Below are 24,577 nucleotides of genomic sequence, written 5' to 3' on the forward strand. Positions count from 1 at the left end.
CACCAATGCAATTAGGAGAGATTCCATGGGAGTGACTATGTTAATTTTACCTGAGTAGCCTGAAGTTTGGAGATTGGTGAGCCAAAGGCTATCCTTTTCTCAGCATAGTCCACAGCACAGTCCAGGGCTGCTTGAGCAATTCCGAGGGCCTGCGAGGCAATACCGATCCGACCTGAATCTAGTGTTTGCTGAAAGACAAATTATGAAAATGTTAACTGGCAAGTAATGTTGTCTAACTGAGTAACTTTTAAGCACAATGGACAGTGTCATCAATCAAGGGGCTAGCCTACAGGAAAATGTTATTTTGCAACAACTGAAGGCAATCAAGTTTTGTGCACTTTCGAGTTGTGCTTGTGACCTCTACACAAGTATGATTGGACACTTACCAGAGTCAGACAGTTTCACCTGCAGGTAAATCAAGGTTATTCCATAATCTGACTTGTCATAGAGCCATACAGCATGGAAACAGACCCTTTGGTCCAATTAGTCCATGCCAACCAAGTTTTCCAAACTAAACTAGTCCCACTTGCCTGCATTTGGCCTATATCCCTCTAAACCTTTCCTATTTACATATCTGTCCAAATGTCTTTTCAATGCTGTAACTACATCTGCATCCACCACTTCCTCTGGCAATTTATTCCACATACCACCCACTCTGAGTGAAAAAGTTGCTCTTCAGGTTCCTTTTAAATCTTCTTCCTCTCACATTAAAAATATGCCTCTAGTATTAAACTCCCCTACCCTAGATAGAAGACCTTGGCTATTCACCTTATCTTTGCCCTTCATGATTTTGTAAACCTCTACAAGGTCACCCCCCTCAACCTCTTACATTCCAGTGAATAAAGTCCAAACCAATCCCTATAACTCAAAGTCTCCAGTCCCAGCAATATCCTTGTACATATTTTCTGAAACCTTTCTAATTTAATAATACCCTTCCTATAGCAGGATGACCAGAACTATACACAATGCTCCAAAGGTTGCCTCGTCAGTGTCCTGTACAACCATAACAATGGTACTCCAAGTTCTATACTGAATAGTCTGAGCAATGAAGGCAAGTGTATGAAATGCCTTCTCAACCACCCTGTCTCCCTTGTGATGCAACTTTCAAGGAATTATGTACCTGAACCCCTAGGTCTCCCTGCGCAACAATATTATCCAGAGCATTACTGTTAACTTTATAACTCCTGCACATGTTCATCCTACCAAACACTTCACTCTTATCCAAACTAAACTCCATTTGCCATTCCTCAGCTCACTGGCCCAACTGATCACAATTCCTCTGTAATCTAAGATAACCTTCTTCACCATCCACTGTAGCATCAATTTTGGTGTCATCTGCAAACTAACTGTTCCTTCTAAATTCTCATTCAAATTGTTTACATAAATGACAAACAACAGTGGACCCAGCAGTGATCCCTGTGGAACACAGCTGGTCATAGGCTTCCAGTCCGAAAACCAACCCTTCAACAAAACCCAGTCTCCCGCTGTCAAGCCATTTTGGTATCCAATTGGAAAGTTCATCAATTTTGGTGTCATCTGCAAACTAACTGTTCCTTCTAAATTCTCATTCAAATTGTTTACATAAATGACAAACAAGAGTGGACCCAGCAGTGATCCCTGTGGAACACAGTTGGTCATAGGCTTCCAGTCCGAAAACCAACCCTTCAACAAAACCCAGTCTCCCGCTGTCAAGCCATTTTGGTATCCAATTGGAAAGTTCTCCCTGAATCCCATAGGATCTAACTTCATAACCAGTCTACCGTTTGAAACATTGTTTACATGGACTTTAATAACGCTTTTGACAACATCTACCGCACTGCCCTCATCGATCTTTTTGGTCACATCTCAAAAATACTCAATCAAATTATGAGAACAATTTCCCACACTCAAAGCCATGCTGACTATCCCAAATCAGTCCTTCCCCTCCAAATGCATATAACTCCTATCTATCAGAATTCCTCCAGCAACTTACCCACCACCAATGTCAGACTCACTGGTCTATAATTCCCAGGATTCTCCTTACAACCGTTCTTAAATAAAGGCACAACATTAGCCAACCTCCAGTCCTCCAGTACTTCACCCATGGCTGTAGATGATACACATTTTGCTGCAAAGGGTCCTGCAATTTCTTCCCTAGCTTCCCATGACCTCTTGGGACACATTTAGAGTCATAGAATCATAGAGATGTACAGCACGGAAACAGACCCTTTGGTCCAACTCGTCCATGCCAACCAGATATCCCAACTCAATCTAGTCCCACCTGCCAGCACTTGGCCCGTATTCTTCTAAACCCTTCCTATTCATATACCCATGCAGATGCCTTCTAAATGCAGTAATTGTCCCAGCCTCCACCACTTCCTCTGGCAGCTCATTCCATACATGCACCACCCTTTGCATGAAAAAGTTGCCCCTTAGGTTCCTTTCAAATCTTTCCCCTCTCACCTTAAACCTATGCCCTCTAGTTCTGGACTCCCCCACACCAGGGAAAGGACCTTGTCTATTTATCCTATCCATGCCCCTTATGATTTTATAAACCTCTTGATCAGATCAGAGAATTAGCCACTTTTATGTTTTGTAAGACCTCCAACACCTCCTCTTCTGGAATGTGGACTGTTTTCAAGACATCGATATTCATTTCCCTGAGTTCTCTAGTCTCCAGTAAAGACATGAAATATTCATTTAATATCATTCCCATCCCCTGAGGTTCAACACATAAATAACTGGGTCCTATTCTCTCCTTGGTTGATCTTTTGCTCCTAATGGACTTGTAGAATCTTTTTGGATTATCCTTAACCTAATCTGCCTATCTCATATCCCCTTTGTGTACTCTTGATTTCCCTTTTAAGAATTCCTTATATCTCTTATAGGCTTTCAGAGTTTCACTTGATCCCAATTGTCTATACCTAATATATGCCTCCTTCGTATTCTTGATCACAGTCTCAAAATCTTTATCCATCCCATAGTTCCCTTCACCTTCCGGTCTTACCCTTCATTCTAACAGAAACATAATGCCTCTGAACTCTCGTTATCTCGCTTTTCAAAGCCTCCCACCTGCCAATCATCTTTACCTGTGAATAGTCTACTCCATTCAACTTTTCCAAGTTCCTGTCCCATATTTTAAAATTGGCCTTACTCCAATCAAGAATTTTAACCTTTCTACAAGGCCTATACTTTTCCATCACTATTTCAAAACTATTAGAATTATGGTCGCTGGCCCCAAAGTGCTCCCCCATTCACACCTCAGTCACTTGCCCTGCCTTATTTCCCAACAGAAGGTCAAGCTTTGCTCCTTCTCTAGTAAGTACATCTACACATTGATAGAGAATATTTTCTTGAACATATTTAACAAATTCCTCCCATTAAAGCACTTAATACTATGGCATTCTCAGTCTATGTTTGGAAAGTTAAAATCCTCTATCATTACAACCCTATTATTCTTACACATATCTGAGATCTCTCTCCATATTTGCTTCTCAATTTCCTGCTGACTATTGGGAGGCTTATAGTACAATGCCATCAAGGTGATCATCTCCTTATTTCTGAATCCCTACGATATAGCTTCATTGGACAAACCCTCAGGGATATCCTAAGTACAGCAGAAATGTTTTCTCGAATCAAAAATGCCACACCCAACCTCTCTTGCCTCCCTTTCTATCCTTCCGACTTGCATCTAAACCCCAGAAAATCGAGCTGCCAGTCCTATCCCTCTCTCAGCCATGTTTCTGTAATAGCTGTGATGTCCCAGTGCCACATTCCTATATATGCCCTTAGTTCATCCAGCTTACTGTCAGACCTCTTGTATTGAAATACAGACCGTTCTCCTGTAACGCCATAGTTGTGTTTCAGTGAAACCTCGCTTAATAGAAGTAATGGGGCCTATGGGAAAAGAGGGATTGGGGCAGACCAACAAAAAATATCACTCACGATCCCTCAAACATCACCCAAAAGTCAAACACAAAGTATAGCACAGCCTGAATGAAGGTTGAAATCATATTTATTAACAAAAAGTAAATTAACAGTACATTTAAAAAAATGCAAGAAAGCTGCGGTGTACATTTACACTCACAGAAAGCTGCTCTGTCAGCAGCTGACATCGCGCATACGCAGAATGGCTTGAAGACTGATACATGCGCAGAGTGAAGTGTACAAACCAATCCCTGATGGAATTGCGCTATTGTCAATGAAGGTAAGCATTTTCAAAAATAACAGTCCCTAATTCTTCAGCGACAGTATAGCCAAATCACACTGCCAAAACACACATTATCCCAGAACTACCTGTAAATGCAATTTAATTCTTCAGAGCTACCTCAACGTCTGACTTGCTCTTGCCTGCCTTGTCTAATTAACTTGATCTTTTTGACTTCTGAACCATCCTCATCTATCCCTCTATCCTCACTACTACGTAGGATCCCCACCCTCCCCCAACCCCCACACAACAACCAACCCCCAGCTCCCTATTAGTTTAAATACTCCTGAATAGCACCAGCAAATCTGCCTGTCAGGATGTTGGTCAAGTTGTTCAGTAACATAAACAGACCACACATACAATCTATAGCCACGGTAAGCTTAAGGAAAATACACACTAAAGAACACTAAACTGAATACTTTAGCAAATAGTTGTGCTATTTCTTATCAGTACCAGTGTCTGGTAAGTGACTAAGAGTTGTTCTATTCCTAAGGTTCAACAATAACATGCCAATTGGTGTTGAATAATAAAATATATTAAAATATAACTAACTACAAAATTGTATAAAATAATTAAGCAATTAATTTGTATTCACCAAGGATGGCAGGACAGGTGATGTGTCACAGGTTGAACATATGGGAGTTCCTGGATGCTACTTTGGTCTAGACCCACTCTGGCAAACGTTTCAAGTTTGAGCAGCTTTGGCTCAGTAGTTATGAGCTGGACGCTGAACTACACACACCTGTAATGCATCAGGGAGGGTGAAGATTACCGAGATTCATTGTATGAGGAGGCAGTCACACCACATATGCCCAACTTCCATGAGCACTCTAGGAAGTATTGCCCTCACGCTGGTTTTAAAAGAAATTATAGATCCAGAAATACTGAGAAGTAAATCATTAAAACTCTTCTTAAAAGTAGATCAAAACCACATGACATTTTATACCTTTTTTTCCTGGAATCGAGAAAATACAAAATAATCCTTACTTTCACTTCTCTCAGTGCAATTTGGTCTTGTCCCACTATGTGGCCCAACTTAGTCATTCTGTTTTGGCAAAAGTCAGTAGTTAGGAAGGCGAATACAATGTTGGCATTTATTTCGACAGGACTAGAATATAAAAGCAGGGATGTACTTCTAAGATTTTATAAGGTTCTGGTCAGATCACATTTAGAGTATTGTGAACAACTCCCATATTTCAGGAAGGATGTACTGGCCCTGGAACAGGTCCGGAGGAGGTTCACATGATTGATCCCAGGAATAAAAGGCTTAACATATGAGGAATGCCTGAGGAATCTGGATCTATACCCAAAAGAATTTAGAAGGAGGAGGGGCAGGATCTAATTGAAACTTCAGAATATTGAATGGCGTGAACAGAGTGGACGTTGGGAAGATGTTTGCATTAGCAGGAAAGACTAGGAACTCAGGGCACAGCTTTAGAGCAAAGGGAAGACCCTTCAGAACAGAGATGAGGAGAAACCTTTTCAGACAAAGAGTGGTGAATCTATGGAATTCATTGCTATAGAAGGCTGTGGAGGCCAGGTCATTGAGTATATTTAAGACAGAGAGAGATAGGTTCTTGATTGTCATGGGGATCAAAGGTTAGGGGGAGGAAGCGGAGAATGGAGTTGAGAAACTTATCAGCTATGATTGAATGGCGAAGCAGACTTGATGGGCCGAATGGCCTAATTTCTGCTATGTCTTATGGTCTTAAACAACAGTCACATAGTCCCTCAATGCTTTTGGTGGTTAATCATTGGAATGTACTGGTGTATTTTCATTCTAAATGGAATGAGTTTTCATTGATAAAGTCCATCCAGTGTTATATAAGTTGACATTACTTTGGCTCTGTCTGTCAACAGAGCTCTCCAAAATCCTTTCAGTAAATCAATTTTATTGACAAATCATGCATATCCAGTTTGCTCAATGCAATCCTCCAATCTTGGAAAAGGGTATGAATCCACATTTAAAAGCACATTGACTTTGCAATAATCTGGTTAAGGCACCATCACATTCAGTGACCATCAGCTACAATGATTCAGTTCAATAACACCATTGCCCATCATATGAACACAAACCAAGTGAAGACTTGACCCTTCAAGCCTGCTCTGCCATTCATGAAGATCATGGCTGATCTGTTTTTAACCTCAACCTTACATTCCTCTATATCCCCGATAATCTTTCATTCCATTGGTAATCAAAAATCTATCTAACTCTGTGCAAAAAATACTTAAAGATTTCGTATCCATTGCCCTTTAAAGAAGGGACTTACAAAGACTCTCAATCCTCTGAGAGAAAAACAAAGTTTCCTCATCCCTGTTATAAATGGGTACCGCCTTATTTTTAAATGATGAATCCTACTTCTAGATTCTCGCACAAGAGAAAACACGCTTTCAACATCCACCTGGTCAAGTCTTGGTCAGCATCTTGTATGCTTAAATTAAGTCACCTCTGACTCTTCTAGACTCTTGAGAATACAGGCCTAGCCATCTCGCCTTTTCTTATAAGGCAATCATTCATTCTAGGTGTTGGTTGAGTAAACTTTTTCTGAACTGGTTCCAACACAATAATATCTTTCCCTAAGTACAGTGACAAGGACTGTACCTTAGGTGTGGCCTGATCAATGCCATGTGAACTAAAACATTACCTTCCTAGTCTTGCATCAATTCTCCTTGCAATAAACCATAACATTCTCCTGTCTTTACGTATTATGTGCTATACCTGCGTATTAATCTTCTGTGGTTCATGCACAATGACAGTCAAATATCTGCATCTCAGAGCTCTGCAACCTCCCACCATTTAGATAATGTTCTTGTTTTTGCCAGAATAAACAATTTCACACTTTTCCACATCATACTCTATTTGTCAGATCTTTGCCCATTTACCTAATCTATCTGCATCCCTTTGTAGGCTTGTGCCCTTTTCATAACTCACTTTTCTACCTATTCTTTCTTCATCAGCAAATTTAGCTACTATACCTTTTTTTTTATAGATATTTTTATTAGAAATTTAACATTTTTACAAGTTTACAAAAATAAACAAAACTCTCAGATATAAACATTGATATACAATTAGCTCAAATATACAATAGCCAAAATTTGACAAAAAAAAACAAAACAACAAAAAAAACCGAAAAAATAAAAAAAAAATAAACAGACAAAACTCAACTATCTACTAATCTAACCTACAACTAACCAGGGTGTATATTTAAGTCTCTTACATGCTCGGGATGTGTTAACATCAGATATGATAAAACCCGTATTCGTGCGGGATTCCTCCCCCGAGGGGCCGCGGACCAGCCAGGTTCGTAGTCTCAATTAAATAAAAGCCCTTGTTAGGATAGCCGAAATAACTGTATTTATGTAATTCAAAAAGGGCTGCCATATTTTATAAAATAATTCGGTCTTTCGGTGCACCATATTTGTAAGGAAGTCAAGGGGAATACATTCCATAATTAATCTGTGCCAATTTGAAAGTCCAGGGGGGCCCTCCGCCACCCAGTTCATCAAAATATTTTTCCTTGCACAGAAAGAAAGAATAGAAAATAGTCTCTTCCCGTACGTGTCCAGGGAGGGAAAGTTCGAAAAGCCCAAGAGGAGAGATACGGGGTCCACTTTTATTTCCGTTCCTAAAATTTCTGTCAGGGTACTTGCTACTTTAGTCCAATATCTACGGATCTTATGACAGGTCCATAAGCAATGTACAAGAGTGCCCACCTCTATTTTGCATTTAGGACACATTGGAGATGCTCCTGCCTTAAATTTTGCCAATCGAACCGGTGCTATATGGGCCCTATGAAGTATCTTCAGCTGGATAGCCTGGGTTCTGTTACAAATAGTAATTCTTCTAGCATTTTCCCAAATATCATTCCACGTTTCTATAGAGATTTCTAGTCCCAAATCCTGATCCCATGTTTTAAGCAGATTATCCATATCTCCCGATACTTCATCATGTAGTAAATGATAAATAGTACTGACGGAAGATACCCCCACTGGTCGTAGGACACTACATTCTCTATCGGATTTATAAAGACTATCTAATAACGTAGTCTTCTTCTGTATAAAATCTCGAATTTGGAAGTATCGAAAGAGGTCTCCATTGGGTAATCCGAATTTCTGACGCAGCTGTCCGAAAGACATCAGGACCCCATCTTTAAATAAATCCCCGAGACATGAGATACCCCTGGCTCTCCAGAGTTTAAAAGTGGCATCTGTTAACCCCGGTTGGAATCCCCATGCTCCCACTATCGGTGCATAGGGGGATGTTTTATGTGAATTACCCTCATTTTGCCGCATTATATTCCAAGCCTTGATTGTATTCAGTATTATAGGGTTTTTACAGTGATCTGTAATGATTTTCCTCTTGTCTGAGAATAAAAGGTTAATAAGTGGGTATTTTACTTGAGAAGCCTCGATGTCCAATCAGATTGATTGTGGATCAGACAAGACCCAATCAGCTATATAACTTAATAGGGAACTTAATTGATATTTCCTAAAATCTGGGAAGTCCAATCCACCCCTTGCCTGTGGAAGCTGTAGCTTCTTCAGCTTAATGAGGGGCCGCCTATGGTTCCAGATAAAGGAACTCAGCCAGCCGTATAATTTACATAAAGCTGTCCTCGGCAGCATCACCGGAAGCATTCTCATAGGATATAGGAGACGGGGCAGGATATTCATTTTGATTAATGCTATTCTACCCAGCCAGGAAATTGGCAGGTCTCCCCATCGCTGGAGGTCCTGCCTTATCCTTTCCAATAAATACACAAAATTAGCCTTATACAACTGACCAAATACTGGAGTAATAAAAATGCCTAAATATAAGAAACCCTCCAGGGACCAGCGAAAGGGAAAAAGTGAACCGTCCGCTAAGCGGGGTATCACAGCAAGGCCACCCATTGGCATAGCTTCCGATTTTGAAAAATTAATTTTATAGCCTGAGAATGCACTAAATGTATTAATAACTTGGATTAAGCGAGGTATGGACATCAAAGGATTACTGAGGAATAGAAGAACATCATCTGCATAAAGGGTAATTTTATGTTTACCTGTACCAATCCTTGGGGCCACTATATTAGGATCAGCTCGTATAGCTTCTGCTAGTGGTTCAATTATTAGCGTGAATAACAATGGCGAGAGGGGACATCCCTGACGGCAGCCCCTACCCACACTGAAGCTATCCGAGCCTAATCCATTGGTAACCACAACTGCTTTGGGATCATTATACAATGTTGAGATCCATTTGGTAAACACCTGTCCAACACCAAACCTCTCCAATGTGTAAAACAAATATGACCATTCGACCCTATCAAATGCCTTTTCTGCGTCTAATGAAACCACTACTCCTGGTATCTTTCCCTGATGACAAGCTTGAATCATATTCAGAGCCCTTCTAACATTATTGGATGATCTACGGCCCTTAATAAACCCCGTCTGATCCTCCTTTATAATATGTGGCAGTATCCTTTCTAATCTCAGTGCTAACGTTTTAGAGAGGATTTTAAAATCTACATTTAGCAAGGATATTGGTCTGTATGATGTACAATCTTCTGGGTCCTTTCCTTTTTTGAGGATAAGAGAGATATTTGCCTCTTTCAGCGAAGGCGGGAGACAGCCCTGACTATATGCATAGTTATACATGTCCATAAGTGGACCAACCAGTATTTCTGTAAATTCTTTATAGAATTCAGCTTGAAAGCCATCTGGGCCCGGCGTCTTACCATTTTGAAGGTGCCTAATTGCATCAACTATTTCTTGGGGTGTAAGAGGAGCATTTAGGACCGATACTTGTTCCGGAGTTAGGTCTGGAAAAGTCAAATTTTTAAAAAATGACTGCATCCTCTTCGCCCTATCTTCACAATCCTGTGATTTATATAACTCAGAATAGAATTTTCTAAAGGTCGCATTAATCTTTTTATGATCATGAGTCAAAATACCCGTACTTTCCTTGATAGACATAATAGTCTGAGGGGCCTTTTTTTTCTTTGCAAGAAATGCTAAGTATCTACCCGGTTTGTCGCCATATTCATATAACCTTTGCTTTGCAAATAATATTTCCCTCTTAGCCGTTTGAGTAAGTGTAGTATTTAGAGCTGTCCTAAGAGCTGTAATCCTTTGCAATTTAATAATAGAGGGTCTATCAGTGTATGCTGTTTCAGCTGCTTTTAAGCGGGCTTCAAGCAGACGCTGTTCTCCTTTTAATTTCTTCTGGGTCGCTGAGTAGGAGATGGTCAAGCCTCGCGTGTAAGCTTTGATGGTCTCCCACATCATTGACGGGTTGCTAGCTGTATCTGAATTAATTTCTAAAAAAGTTTTAAATTCTTGAGAGAAGTACTTTACAAATTTACTATCTTTCATTAAGAAGGGGTCCATACGCCAATGCCGAGGGGATGTCCCACTGTTCCTCGCCTTAGTTTCCATATATACAGCAGCGTGGTCAGAAATTGCTATATTACCTATTTTACAGGATGATATGGAATTTAAAAAAATTGAGGGGGCAAAAAACATATCAATTCTGGTATGACATTTATGTGGATTAGAGTAGAAAGAAAAATCTCTACCCTGTGGATGAAGACATCTCCATACATCTACTAATCCTAATTCTTTGTTCAGATCCATCAATTGTCTAGATCTGGGAGATACTCCTGCAGTACTCTTGGGAATCCTGTCTATTTCCGGATCCATAATACAATTAAAGTCTCCCCCTATAATTATATGACGGGCATCAAAAGCCATCAATTTTGAGAAGGCTTCCATTATAAATTTAAAGGGGTGTGCCGGGGGGCAGTACAAATTTAAAATCCCATATTCCTCTCCATTTATGAGAGCTTTAATCAAGATATATCGTCCAGATTCGTCTTTTATCTGCTTTAGGATTTTGAAAGGGAAATTCTTCCGAACAAGAATAACAACTCCCCTGCTTTTTGAGCTAAAAGAAGAAAAAAAGGCCTGATCAAATCCGCCCTGTCGTAATTTCAAGTGTTCTTTATCTGACAGATGTGTCTCCTGTAGGAGAGCTATATCAACTCTTTCCTTCTTAAGATTTGATAATATTTTCTTCCTTTTAAGTGGCGAATTACTCCCCTTGACATTCCAGGTGCACCACTTAACCGATTGATCAACCATAATCCTCTGGGCCAATCCGAGACCCCTCGGGAGGGGGAACCCTATCCAGAACATCCCGAGCATGGAACATGTAAAATTTACAAAAATAAACCCTCTTTAATACACCCACAACAATACAGTAAAAAACTATTTCTAAATAAAAAAAATATAAAACGTATCTAAGTGGAGACTTTCCCCCTTGTTCCCAGGCGGCATCACTTCCTCTCCAAAAATCCCTCATATCCTCTCCCAACCAATGCCCCACCCTTGACCCAGGCACTCCTCAATAAAGTGAGGAAAATTCAAATATAATACAAAGCTAGAGTTAACAGTGAGCACCCCACCCCCATCCCTACCAACACCTGGGTATATTTGGTAATGTTAATACCATATATAAACATATAACTATAAAATTACCAGTTCAACAAATAATAATTAAATATGATAATACAAAATAACGAAGGGAAAAACAACCCCGCTCCTAAAGACAGAGGTAAAATCGAATAAGGTAACCACCTCCCCCCACCAACATTAACCAAATCCCCCAGCTTATATATACATATATATACATACACATACATATATATATATATACATACATACACACACACACATATACATACACCCCTCATATATACATAAAATAATAACAGAAAACAACTCCAAGGGAGGGGGGGGAGAAAATCAAATCCCTCTCCCCACCCCCCATAATAATATTAAGCAATAAGGTAAGAAAAAAAAAGGGAGGGGATATAAACCAAAATGGAGGGGGAAGGCAGACCAACATCCATTATGTCCTACAGTTTATCTAAGAGAGTCCAAGAATTCCTTAGCCTTTTCTGGTGATCCAAAGTTATATACAGATCCTTCATGGTTAAAGCGTAACATCGCTGGGTAGCGTAAGGAGTACTGTACATTTAAGTCCCTTAAACGCTTCTTCGCCTCGTCGAATGCCTTCCTCTTTCGAACCAGAGCCGGGGAAAAGTCCTGAAATAGCATGATCTTGGATCCTTTGTAGATCATAGCTTGGGGGTCTTTTCCGAGATTTCTAGAGGCTTCTAGGAGTATCTGCCTCTCCCTGTAGCTCTGCAGCCGGAACAGGACCGGGCGTGGGCGCTGGTTCGAGCCAGGCCCGCGTATTGCTACCCGGTAGGCCCATTCCACCCTTACCTGGCCTGATCCAGCTTGCAGATTTAAAAGTTGTGGCAGCCACTGCTCCAGGAATGCTGTAAGCTGGCCTTCCTCTTCCTGCTCGGGAAGGCCCAGCAAACGAATATTTTTTCGACGACCTCGATTATCGAGGTCGTCAATATGATTTTCCAAGGTCCGGACTCGCTGCTCGAGAGTCCGGACCTGATCCACGGCCGATTGAGCGGTTGTCTCCGAGGTCGCGGCCTTTAGCTCCGCCCCTCCGACTCGGCGTTGAATTTCTTCAATTTCACGGTCGTGCTTCTGCAGCGCGGCCGAGAGCGACTCCCAACGATTCCTGGATTCGACGATAAAGGCATCAATCTTCGAGTCAAGCTTGGAAAGCATTTCTGCAAGACTTGCTACTGTAGGTAAGTCCCCCGGGGCGGCTGTGGACGCCTCTGCTGCAGCTGGAGAGTGTGGGGGAGGGGTTCCTGCTTGCTGAGAGCTGCGGGCTCCCTTCCCTTTAGTCATTTTAACTTAGGATAAAGTTGCTTAAATGTAATATTACACAACTAATTCAGTTACTAAACTATTATAAATGATTTATAAATGATTTGGTGAGCTTGGTAGGGGGTAGGTGACCCACTGTGCCCAAGTCTTGGGAGGAGCACTATAGACTCAGTCTTACTGGGTCGCCGCCATCTTGGATCCCCCAGCTACTATACCTTTAATCCCTTCCTTGTGAGTTTAATCTCTTTCCTCATTTCAGCTAATGCCACTGGGTTGAGTCTGTAAGAATGTTGTTTTATAGGTAATGTCATTCTCACATTAACACTATGAACAGCCAAAACCTGGCCTATTGCTATAATTTAATTTCTGACTCTGTGATGGTCTTTCTTAGTTGCTTCACAGCGTTTCAGAGGATAAAATGTGAGGTTTTTAAGCACTTCTATATAATTGAATCTGATCATTGTAGAGCCAATGTTTGAATGTTTAATTTCTGATTCATTCTCCCAATGTTCTGATATTTCTATTTCACTCCGTACTTCTTCCAGAATAGTAAGCACACTTCCCTCCTGACTATTGTGCCGGTCATAATATCTCTAACACATTAAGATGATTCACTCGCTGATTCTTTCTCCTGTCTGGAGCACTCGTTACATAATTCAGATCATTGAGTTTCCTCTTAAGTGAATGAAATGCAATCAAATCGAGTAGGTCTACTGAACCTTATGTTTAATGGTTTTCTAGAGACATACAACATTAATACTGTCTCTAGCAACAAAATTTCAAAATGTAGCTTTTCTATTTGCTCTACTTTTCACTGTTTTGTTCAACAACCGTCAAATGTTTTTTAGCTAACTCATACACTTTCTCACACAGTTTCTCCCTGAAATTTGAAGCATAGGCTGGAAACACAGTCTTCGAGCTTTGGTTTATCATTTTTTCTTTAATCAACTCAAGTAGTCCTCTCACCTGACATTAGATCATATGTTAGTTCAAAAGGACTAGATTCTGCAGACTCATTAGGTATATCCTTAATGGCAAATAGTAACAGGAATTCCTTTACCACAATCATTAGAACATTCTTGACAATAATCTCTAATTATGTTTTGATGCCATCTTTCCATCATACCTTGAGATTGAGCGCGATAAGAAGTAAATTGTTTAATTCTTAAACTAGTCATCATTTCTTTGAATATTTGTGACATAAAACTCCAAACTTGAAGAGACGATACAAAATGTTCTCTCTGAGGATCCCCTTGCGGAAAACATTGCGGAAGTAAAGACACTGAATACCTTTAATGCAGAGGTAGATAGATCCTCTAAGTAAAAGGGTGAAAGGTTATCAGGGAAAGCAGGAATGTGAGTACTGACTGAAGAGTACTGACTGAAGAGTACTGTCAGGTTGTTTCAGATGCAGCATCTAATCTACCAAATAATCCACTGGCATCACTTTAGAAAATAGCACCTTGAACCCACAAAATATATTTAGCAACTCAAAGAGAATTTGGAATTTGAAAGCAAGAGTATTTTAAAAAAATATTCAATATGTGGGCCAGGTGCTGGCAGGTGGGACTAGATTGGGTTGGGGTATCTGGTCGGCATGGCAGGGTTGGACCAAAGGGTCTGTTTCCATGCTGTACATCTCTATGACTCTATGTTCATTAGATCAACCATATAAGTTCTTTCATGATTTATTTATATACATATTTATTCAAAAATTTTTACTCTTTGACAAAAAAATTGAAAAGTTATAAAAGTACAGAAATACAGCAAAGTAGAAATAATATCACATTATTATATTACAGTAACTTTAACAATAAACTGCCTATTATTCTTCAAGAAACAATTACCTCATACTTAACCCAAATTAAAATAAACTCAAATTAAATGAAATAGTATTAAATTACAATCCAATAAAATTACATTACATTACACTACATTCTACTACTCCACTTGCTGCACCTCCACCGAAGCTCCCCCCCGTGGGAGCAACAGTTATTATACCCGTATTTACTAGGTCTCCTCCCCCCAGTGTCCCCGGACCACCCTTCATGGCTGTATAAAGACCCTAATCAATACCACCAACAGGTTCATGTCTATGTAATTTAGAAAGAGCCACCATATCTTATAAAATTGCTCTGTTTCATGGCACACCACATTTGTCAGATAATCTTGGTGGACGTGCTCCATCGCAAGTCTGCGCCACCCCGCAAGACCTGGAGTTTTTCTAATATCCAATTCATTAGAATGTTCTTCCTTGCACAGTATGAATGTTAAATCACCTCTTCCTGCGCTCACCTAGAGAGGACAGATTCGGTAATCCCAAAAGAAGGGATAATGGATCCTCCTTAACTTCAGTTCCCAGGATATTCTCCAGCTCATTCACTATGGCACACCAGTATCTGCGAATCTTATAGTAGGACCAAAAGCAATGTGTGAGGATGCCAGTGCTGACTTTATATTTGGGACACTTCGGAGAAGATCCTTTCTTAAACTTTGCTAACCTCTCTGGTGCCACATGGGCCCCATGGAGGACCTTCAATTATATTGCTTGTGCTCTATTGCATATTGAAATTTTCTTTACATTCCCCCATTTACCCTCCCATGTTTCTGATGAGATTCTTCCCCTAACTCCTGATTCCAGATCCCACGGAGTGTTTCCATATTCTCCAAGGCATTTCCTCTCTGCAGATGGTATATGGTACTAACCGAGAGACTGCCCCCACATCAGAGTGCACTCTTCTCTCCATGTCCAACTTGTAAGGCTATGCCAAGAGCATGGTTTTCTTCTGTATATAATCCCCAACCCGGAAGTATCGGAAAAGGTCCCTATTAAGAATCCCGTATTTTTAAGTTGATTGATTGAAACACCTCTCCCTTGAATAAATCTCCAAACAGTAGATTCCCTTGCCCTCCCATGTTCTAAAGCCAGAGTCTATTGACCCCAGTATAAATTCTGGGGCTCCCACTAATGGGTGAATAGCGAAGTCTTCAGCAAATTGCCCTCACCCTGCCGAATTATCCTCCATGCCTTCACTGTATTTATGATAATCGGGCTCTCACAGTGCTCAGTCACAAATCTCATCTTATCCTTAAACAGTAAGTCGATGAGGGGACATCTTGCCTGCGAGGCTTCAACATCAAGCCATATCGACCTCAAGTCCTTACGCATCCATTCACCCACATATGACAGCAAGGCGCCTATTTGTTATCTCTTCAGATCTGTGAGGTCCACCACCCCCCCGCCTCAAAATCCTCCAGAAGGTGCAGCTTGGTAAATTTAAGTAGGGTGCACATATGGCACCAAATAAATGATCCAAGCCAACCGGCAAACCACCGCATCAGCTGTCTGGGTAATAACAATGAGAGCATCCTCATAGGTATAACAGCCGAGGAAGAATATTAATTTTAATCAAGGCTATAAGGCCTAACCATGATATGGATAGTACCTCCCACCGCTGCAAGTCCTGCTTTATTCTCTCAAACAACTGTACAAAAGGTAGCTCTGTACAGCTGACGGAAGGTAGGGATAATAGAAATTGCCAGATAGAGAAAACCTTTCTGTGACTACTTAAAAGGAAACGCCATTCCATCCTCCAGCTCTGGTACTTCTGCCAATTCCCCCATGGGCATGACTCCGGGACTTTGCAAAATTTATCCTCTATCCTGAAAAACTGCTGAATAATTTAATTTTTTTGTTTCGGGTTAGCCAAAAACAGAAGGACATCATCCGCATAAAGAATAATTTTGTGTTCTCCAATTCCCACCATTGGTGCTACTATTTCAGGGTCCTTTTGGAGGATCTCCACCAACAGCTCAATTACCAAGATAAGTAGCAGCAGCGAGAGAGGACATCCCTGTCAGCTGCCTCTCCCACACTAAAATTGCTCGATTTGGCACCATTCATGATAATGCTGCCTTGGGTATCTAACTAACCCTAGGAGAAAATGAGGACTGCAGATGCTGGAGATCAGAGCTGAAAATGTGTTGCTGGGAAAGCGCAGCAGTCTGGCAGCATCCAAGGAGCAGGAGAATCAACGTTTCGGGCATGAGCCCTTCCTGAAGAAGGGCTCATGCCCGAAACATCGATTCTCCTGCTCATTGGATGCTGCCTGACCTGCTATCTATATAACCCTGCCACCCAGCTGGCAAAGACCCAACTAGACCAAAGCGATATAGAATACCAAAGAAATACGACCATTCCATCCGATCTAAAGCCTTTTCTGCATTCAGGGAGACCACCAAGCCTGGAATCAATCTCTGCTGACATATTTGCACTATGTTCAGTACCCGCCTGATATTGTTAGAGGAGCTGCTGCCCTTGATAAAACCCATCTGGTCCTCTTTATAATAATGGGCAGCACTTTCTCCAATCTCAGAGCCAGCACCTTTGATAAAATTTTGAAGACTACATTCAACAATGAGAAGGTTCAGTACAATGCGCAATCCTTGGGGTCTTTCCCTTTCTTTAAAATGAGGGAGATATTAGCCTCCCTAAGAGAGGGCAGAAGGCAGTCCTGGCTATATGAATGATTATACATCTCCAGCAGTGGTTCAGCCAACGTGTATAAACCCCTTGTAAAACTCACTCGGGAACCCATCTCGACCAGGTGCCTTGCCTCCTTGGAGCTGCCTACTGCCTCTTGCACCTCTTGTACCATCAGTGGTGCATTTAAAAAGGTAGGCCTGATCTGTGTTTACACCGGGGAGGTCCAGGTTTTCAAAAAAGGATTCCATTCTCGCTACTTCATCCCCACAGCCCTCCAACTGGTATAACTGCACAGAATTCCCAAAATCTGGCATTAATCTTTTACAACTCGCGAGTGATGTTACTAGTTATCTCCCTAATAAACACAATGGACTATGGAGCACTTTTCTTCTTAGCTAGGTTAACCAGGCTTATCCCCATATTCAAATAGCCTTTGTTTTGTAAAGGAGACCCTTCTTTTCACTGCTTGTGTGAGCACGGAGTCCAGAACAGCCCGGAGAGCCGTGACCCGTTGTGACTTAACCATGAATGATCTAGTAATAACATGCCGACTCGGCTGCCTTCAGCCGGGCCTCAAGCATCCGCTGCTGCTCTCCCCTGTCTCTTTCTCATTGTAGGGTATGAAATAATCAGACCCCTTAAGTATGCCTTGGCGGTCTCCCAAAGCACTGATGGATTACTTCAACAGAAACAGATCCATGCACCAGTGCAGTGTGTCTATTCCACTACCCTTAGTCTTACCATCCAAATACACTGCCACATGCTCCCAATCCTGCAGGCCAACACCAAGTCCAAACAAACCGACAGAACAAAGAACATATCAATTCTTGTGCGGCATTTGAGTGGGTTGGAGTCAAAGGTAAAATCCCTCCCATTAGGGTGGAGACACCTCCACACATCCACTAGCCCCAGCTCCTCACACAAGTCCACTAACTGTCTAGACTGCAGAGGTGTACCCAATAGATCCCTTGACATCCTGTCTATCCCAGGGCCCATAGATGATTAAAATCTCCTCATAACCATACGGTGCACCTCAAGAGCCATTAATTTAGAGACTACGTCAACCAAAAATTTAAGAGGTGCGCCAGAGAACAATAAACGTTCAGAATGCCATACTCTTCTCCAGAGCCTTCAGAATGATGAACTGTCCATATTCATCCTTGATTTGATCTATCACCTGAATTGGGAGGTTCCTTTGTACCAGTATGGCCACTCCTTTGCTTTTGGAGTTGAAGGAGGAGAAGAATACCCTTTTGCATCCCCCTTGCTGGAACTTCAGATATTCTCTATTGGTTAAATGTGTCTCTTGCAACAGAGCGATGTCAACCCTCTCTTTCTTAAGATTTGAAAGCACCTTTTTCCTTTGAATGGGGTAATGACTCCCTTTTACATTCCAGGTGCACCACCTGAACAGATCGCTAGCCATAACCACACACTACAGCCCGCGGTCCCCCGAGAGGATGAAGCCCATTCAATGTGCAACAATTGAAGAAAACACAGACGTTATCAAATCTATAAACTATTCCTTCAAACACAATAAAATGAAGAATCTAACCACTACTCCTAACTTGAACAAATAAACACAAAAACCACCAATCTCCAGAGATCTCTCCCCTCACCCATAGGGGGCATTCACTCCCAACCTTACCGCCATCCGGCTCCTTCCAGTTAAGGCCGCGCCCCAAACCCAGGCAATGGCAAAAAAGCATGTAATTTACACTCCTGTAAGCTAACAATGGTTGCCCACCCCTTCCCCTCCACATCTCAACCCCACACATCATTACACCAAAGAAGTAACTACCCCTTACCCAGAAAAACACAACAGTAAAATAACAAATAACTACCAAACGGATATAATATAAAACAAACCAGATTTTACACCAAAGCAATATCAAGCCTAAGGCCTAAGACCACAAAAGGGAAAAGAACAAAGAAAGAGAAAATAAAAAAATTATGCAGTTGTCCACATATCTTTTCCTCTTCCCCCCTTGGTCCAAGTCTATTATTTCAGCGATTTCAAAAATTCTTCTGCTTTTTCCTCCAAATTGAGGTTGTAGACAGACCCCCCCCATAATTAAAATGTAGTACTACCAGGTACCTCAGAGAATATTGAATATTTAAGTCTCTTAATTTTTTCTTTCCATCATCAAAAGTCTTCCTTTTCTTAATTATGGATCCAGAAAGATCTTGAAGAAACATTATCCTCAAACCTTTATAAACCAGAGTCTATGGATCTCTTCCCAGTCTTCTGGATGTTTCTATTATTAACTGCTTTTCTTTACAGTGCTGGAGTCGCACTAGGACTGGGTGAGGACGCTGAGGCGACCCGGACCTGTGCACCGCAATCTGGTGGGCCCACTCCACACTCACCCGGCCAACTTGATCTCCAGCCCCAGCAACTCCAGGATCCACCTCACAAGAAACTCAGAAAGTTCTTGCCCTCCCCACAACACGTATTTTCTCTGACCTCTATTTCGAGGTCATCTACTTGTTCTAGCAAGGCCCAAAACTGGCCTTCCAAGGTTCAGACCCGGCCCTCGGAGTTCTCTGTCTCTGTCTCAAAGCTTCCACTTTGTCGGCATGGCAGTAATCAGTTCCAGCGCTGTTTCGATTAGATGCTGCTGCTCCACCGAGCTTAAAGGCACCACCGTGATAACTGAGGCAGCGGCTGTGGGTGTGCCCTGCCTGCTGTACTCCCCTAGCTCCCCTTCATTTAGATGTCTTTATTATGACTCCAGAGCCTTGGGGTGGCTAATGGCGGGCGGTGGGTGGGGGGGGGGGGGGGAACCTTGCCTAGGGTATTGCCCAGAGCCCAACACAGCAGACTTTTCAGCCACCATCTTGAATCTCCTCAAGACCCATCCTTAATTACCCTTGAGAGGATATAACAATGGTGAGCTATCATCTTGAGACAATTTCTTAAATGGCTACAATCTGTGTGGCTTCGGTACTCCCAAAGGCTGCATGGAAGAGAGTTTCCTAATTATAACTAAGTAACCACTGAAGTGTATAGTGATATATTTCCAAATCAGGATATCTAATTTGGAGGGTGTGGTAGCCCCACATGTCTGCTGTCATTGCTCTTGTGGATGATGTGAGCATGGGTTTGAAAGGTGCTGTTGAAGAGAACTTGAAGAGTTGCTACAATGTATCTTTTAGATGGCACATGTTGTGGACTTTGTGCACTGATAGCGGAAGGAGTGAATATTCAATCTGTTGGATGGGGTGCCAATCGAATGGACTACTTTGCCTTGAATGGCCTTTAGCCTTTGTATGTTGCTGGAGCTACACTCATCTCGGCAAGTGGATGGTATTCTGTCACACCGCTGACTCATACCTTCTGTATGGAGTAAAGGCTTTGGGAGTCAGAAGATAGTTATTTACAGAAATCCCTAGCATCAGAACTTCTCTTGCAGCCACAGTATTTATGTGAATTTAGAATTTTAGAAGTTAGAATCCGTACAGTGTGAAAACAGGCCTTTGGCCCAACAAGTCCACACCAAAGAGTCTGCAACCCAAACCCATTACTCATTACTCTATTTTAACCCCTGGCTAACCTACACATCCCTGAACACTATGGGCAATTTAGCATGGCCAATTCACCTAGCCTGCATAGGTTTAGATTGTGGGAAGAGACCAGAGTACCCAGAGGAAACCCATGCAGACACGGATAGAATGTGCAAACTCCACACAGACAGTTGCCAGAGGCTGGAATCGAACCTGGGTCCTTGGCGCTGTAAGGCAACAGTGCTAACCACCATGCCGCCCCCATGTGTCTGAACTAGTTAAATGTCTGGTCAATGATGACTGCCAGGAGATTGATGGTTGGGAATTCAATGATGGCAATGTTATTGAAAGCCAAGGGCAGTTGGTTGGGATTACTGTTGTTGAAGATTGTTATTGCCTGGCAACAGTGTGGCACGAACAGTATTTGATGCTCATTAGTCCAAAACTGAAGGCTGTCCAGGAGCCGTGGCATGCAGACATCAATGGCTTCAGCATCTACCTAACCAATCTGTACAACCACAACATGACTTCCCAACTCCTATACTCAATGCTCTGACCAATAAAGGAAAGCATACCAAATGCCTTCATCACTATCCTATCTACCTGCAAATCTACTTTCAGGGAGCTATGAACCTACTTCATGAACCTATTATGAACTTCATGATGTGTCCTGCCACTAGAACAAAATAATAAATGGTGGGGATGGAGGAAGCAGGGATGTTGGTTGAAAGATTTAATTATGTCAGGCTGTTTTGTGACTTGCTTGTAAGATAGCTCTCACAACATTGGCAGAATTACGAGATATTAGCAAGGAGAAATCTGCAGGGCTTCAGTGCTCATTTGTCAGTGCATAGGTCAACACTGGGTGACCAGTCTGCTAATATTCTTATTATAGTTTCTTGTAGCGGTTTTTATGCAACAAAAAGATTTGTCAGGCTGTTTCAAAGGGGAGCTGAGTAAACCACATTGCTGTGGGTCCATGTTCACATACAGGCCAAATGGCTTCAGGATGTAAAAGACATTAGTGAACACAGCTTTTACAACAATCTGGTACCATTTTAGTCCAATTACTGATATCAGCTTTTTGTTTCACCTTTATTTCATTAACTGAATTTAAACTCCACAGTTGTCATCATGGGGTGCAAACTCATGTCTCTGTAACATTACTTTAGGGCTTTCTAGATTGTTAAAATCATTATACTATTAAAAGGGTTGAGAGCATCTGTCAGTATTCAACTTATCAAAGGTCTAGAAGTTAAAATAAGCCAAAAGGGCAGAATTCCAAGTGCTTTTTTCTCTTGTTCTGGATCCTGAAATTCAAAAATATATTCCAATTTATAAATCCTCCTCCCTAAACAGTAATTAAATTCTAATTTGGCCTCATATAGTGTTTACTGATGGGAATTAAATTTTGCAAACATAAATGATGGGGAGTTCCAGCTCAGCACAGAATGCTCGTAAATTAGTTAAATGTAATAATGCTTGTGTCATTACAAGGTAGCAGTATCACACTTAATACCAGTAGTATAACAGGAAATCCTTTTGTGTTGTATGAATTGACTTTGAGCCCCACCTCTGAATATGTCTTAATGCAGCAACACAATACTGCTTTTTATTTAAAAAAATCAAAATAAGAACGTGAAAATAGAGAATAGCGACAAATTCCATGATGAAATCATCCCTTATACTGGATGGATTTTCAGACATTCCGAGCAAGGACTCTGGGAACTGGTTGGCAAAATACCAAGACAGCAGCCTGAAGCTCAACTCCAGCAACATCTGGAGATAAATGTTGGACCATACAATGCCCTCTTGAGAACATTTTGTGTAATTTTTGTACTTCAAGTTTGCCTTTTCATTAAGTATTTCAGTAATAATTATTGAAATAAATAGTTTGGACAAGGCATTGAGTGGAATACTATATCAAATAATACACTTTGGTTAGTTTTTAAAATGGTTTTTCCCTTAAAAGCATGCATCATAAAATATTCTATTGAATTGCTGCATAGAGAGTTATCACAGAATCCCTACTGTGTGGAAACAGTCCATTTGGCCCAAAAGGTCCACACCGACCCTCTGAAGAGTAACCCACCCAGACCCATTCCCCTACCCTGTTACTCTACACTTACCCCTGGCTAATGCACCTAACCTACACATCCCTGAACACTATGGGCAATTTAGCATGGCCAATTCACCTAACCTGCACATCTTTGGACTGTGGGAGGAAACTGGAGCACCCAGAGGAAATTCACGCAGACACGGGGAGAATATGCAAACTCCACAAAGACAGTCATCGAAGGCTGGAATCGAACCCGGGTCCCTGGTGCTGTGAGGCAACAGTGCTAACCACTGAGCTACCATGCTTATCTTAGGAATAAAAGTTCGAACTGCTTTAATCACGTAACCACAAACAGTCACTATTTCACTTTCAATTCACAAGGGTAATGTCAAAGTATGGGGCTCAACCACAGCTTAGTCCCAGTGAAAATTCTCCTACATCATGGGTTTTTTTATTTAGTCCTGGGACGTGGGCATCACTGGCTGGGCCAGCATTTATTGCCCATTCATAGTTGCCCCTTGAGAAGGTGGTGGTGAGCAAGATGTAAATGATAGGATCTGAGACTGTACACAGACACAAGAATCTTCAAACATACCAATTAGACAACACAGCTTTATGCAGAACTAGTAATTGTTTAAAAATGCAAACTATCATTTACTCATATTGATTAAATAAATAGTCATCCTTTTAAATAATGGCATGAATATCATGTTCCTCTATGGTATTGTGCTAATTTTCTGACGATAATAACATATTTAGATTGTTATAAATAGGCAAGAGAAGAAGATAGTGTGACAGTTGTATGAGGATCCAAGATGGAAGGGTGAGGGGCAGTTATATAAGGGGGTGGGGTGCTCGTTGGGTGAAGGGGTGCAGATAGCAAGTACATTAGAGGGTAGGGTAGGCAGATGTCTGGGTGGGTTAGGTCTTGGGAGGGGTTGCTTGGATGGCCAAGAAGATGGACAGCACGGAAATGGTTAGGTCCACTGTCCAGAGGTAGTGTGCAGTCAGATGTCAAGGCAGGAGAAAATCACATATCCAGGTGTCAGAGTGTCAGAGCAGGATACGGTGTTGGATGTGTTTTGGTACCAAGTATGTTAGGAGTTGTGAATGGGGATCTTGTATCTGGAGAAGCAGAGACCACCTGTTGAGGAGGGTTGGGGGGGTAGCGAAAATGTGAGCTTGTTGTGTTTCTGTTTGCCGAGCTGGGAATTTGTGTTGCAGACGTTTCGTCCCCTGTCTAGGTGACATCCTCAGTGCTTGGGAGCCTCCTGAGAAGCGCTTCTGGGATGTTTCCTTCGGCATTTGTAGTGGTTTGAATCTGTCGCTTCAGGTTGTCAGTTCCAGCTGTCCGCTGCAGTGACCGGTATATTGGGTCCAGGTCGATGTGCTTATTGATTGAATCTGTGGATGAGTGCCATGCCTCTAGGAATTCCCTGGCTGTTCTCTGTTTGACTTGTCCTATAATAGTAGTGTTGTCCCAGTCGAATTCATGTTGCTTGTCATCTGCGTGTGTGGCTACTAAGGTTAGCTGGTCGTGTTGTTTCGTGGCTAGTTGGTGTTCATGGATGCGGATCGTTAGCTGTCTTCCTGTTTGTCC

At 41.7% G+C, this 24,577-nt stretch overlaps 1 protein-coding gene across 4 annotated transcripts in view; it reads right to left on the reverse strand.

Annotated features, from left to right (window-relative positions):
- acads (acyl-CoA dehydrogenase short chain) overlaps positions 1 to 24,577 on the reverse strand; it is a 216,429-nt gene that overhangs the window by 54,252 nt on the left and 137,600 nt on the right. For all 4 annotated transcript variants that reach the window (XM_043715933.2, XM_088000131.1, XM_088000132.1 and 1 more), the window contains exon 7: positions 51 to 188. In XM_043715933.2, coding sequence (XP_043571868.1) covers positions 51 to 188 — 138 coding nt within the window. The remainder of the gene's footprint in view (positions 1 to 50; positions 189 to 24,577) is intronic.

The sequence above is a fragment of the Chiloscyllium plagiosum genome, unplaced genomic scaffold, assembly GCF_037043375.1.
Source record: "Chiloscyllium plagiosum isolate Xiang-an unplaced genomic scaffold, Cpla_swu_hap1 HiC_scaffold_24, whole genome shotgun sequence".
NCBI classification, from domain to species: domain Eukaryota; kingdom Metazoa; phylum Chordata; class Chondrichthyes; order Orectolobiformes; family Hemiscylliidae; genus Chiloscyllium; species Chiloscyllium plagiosum.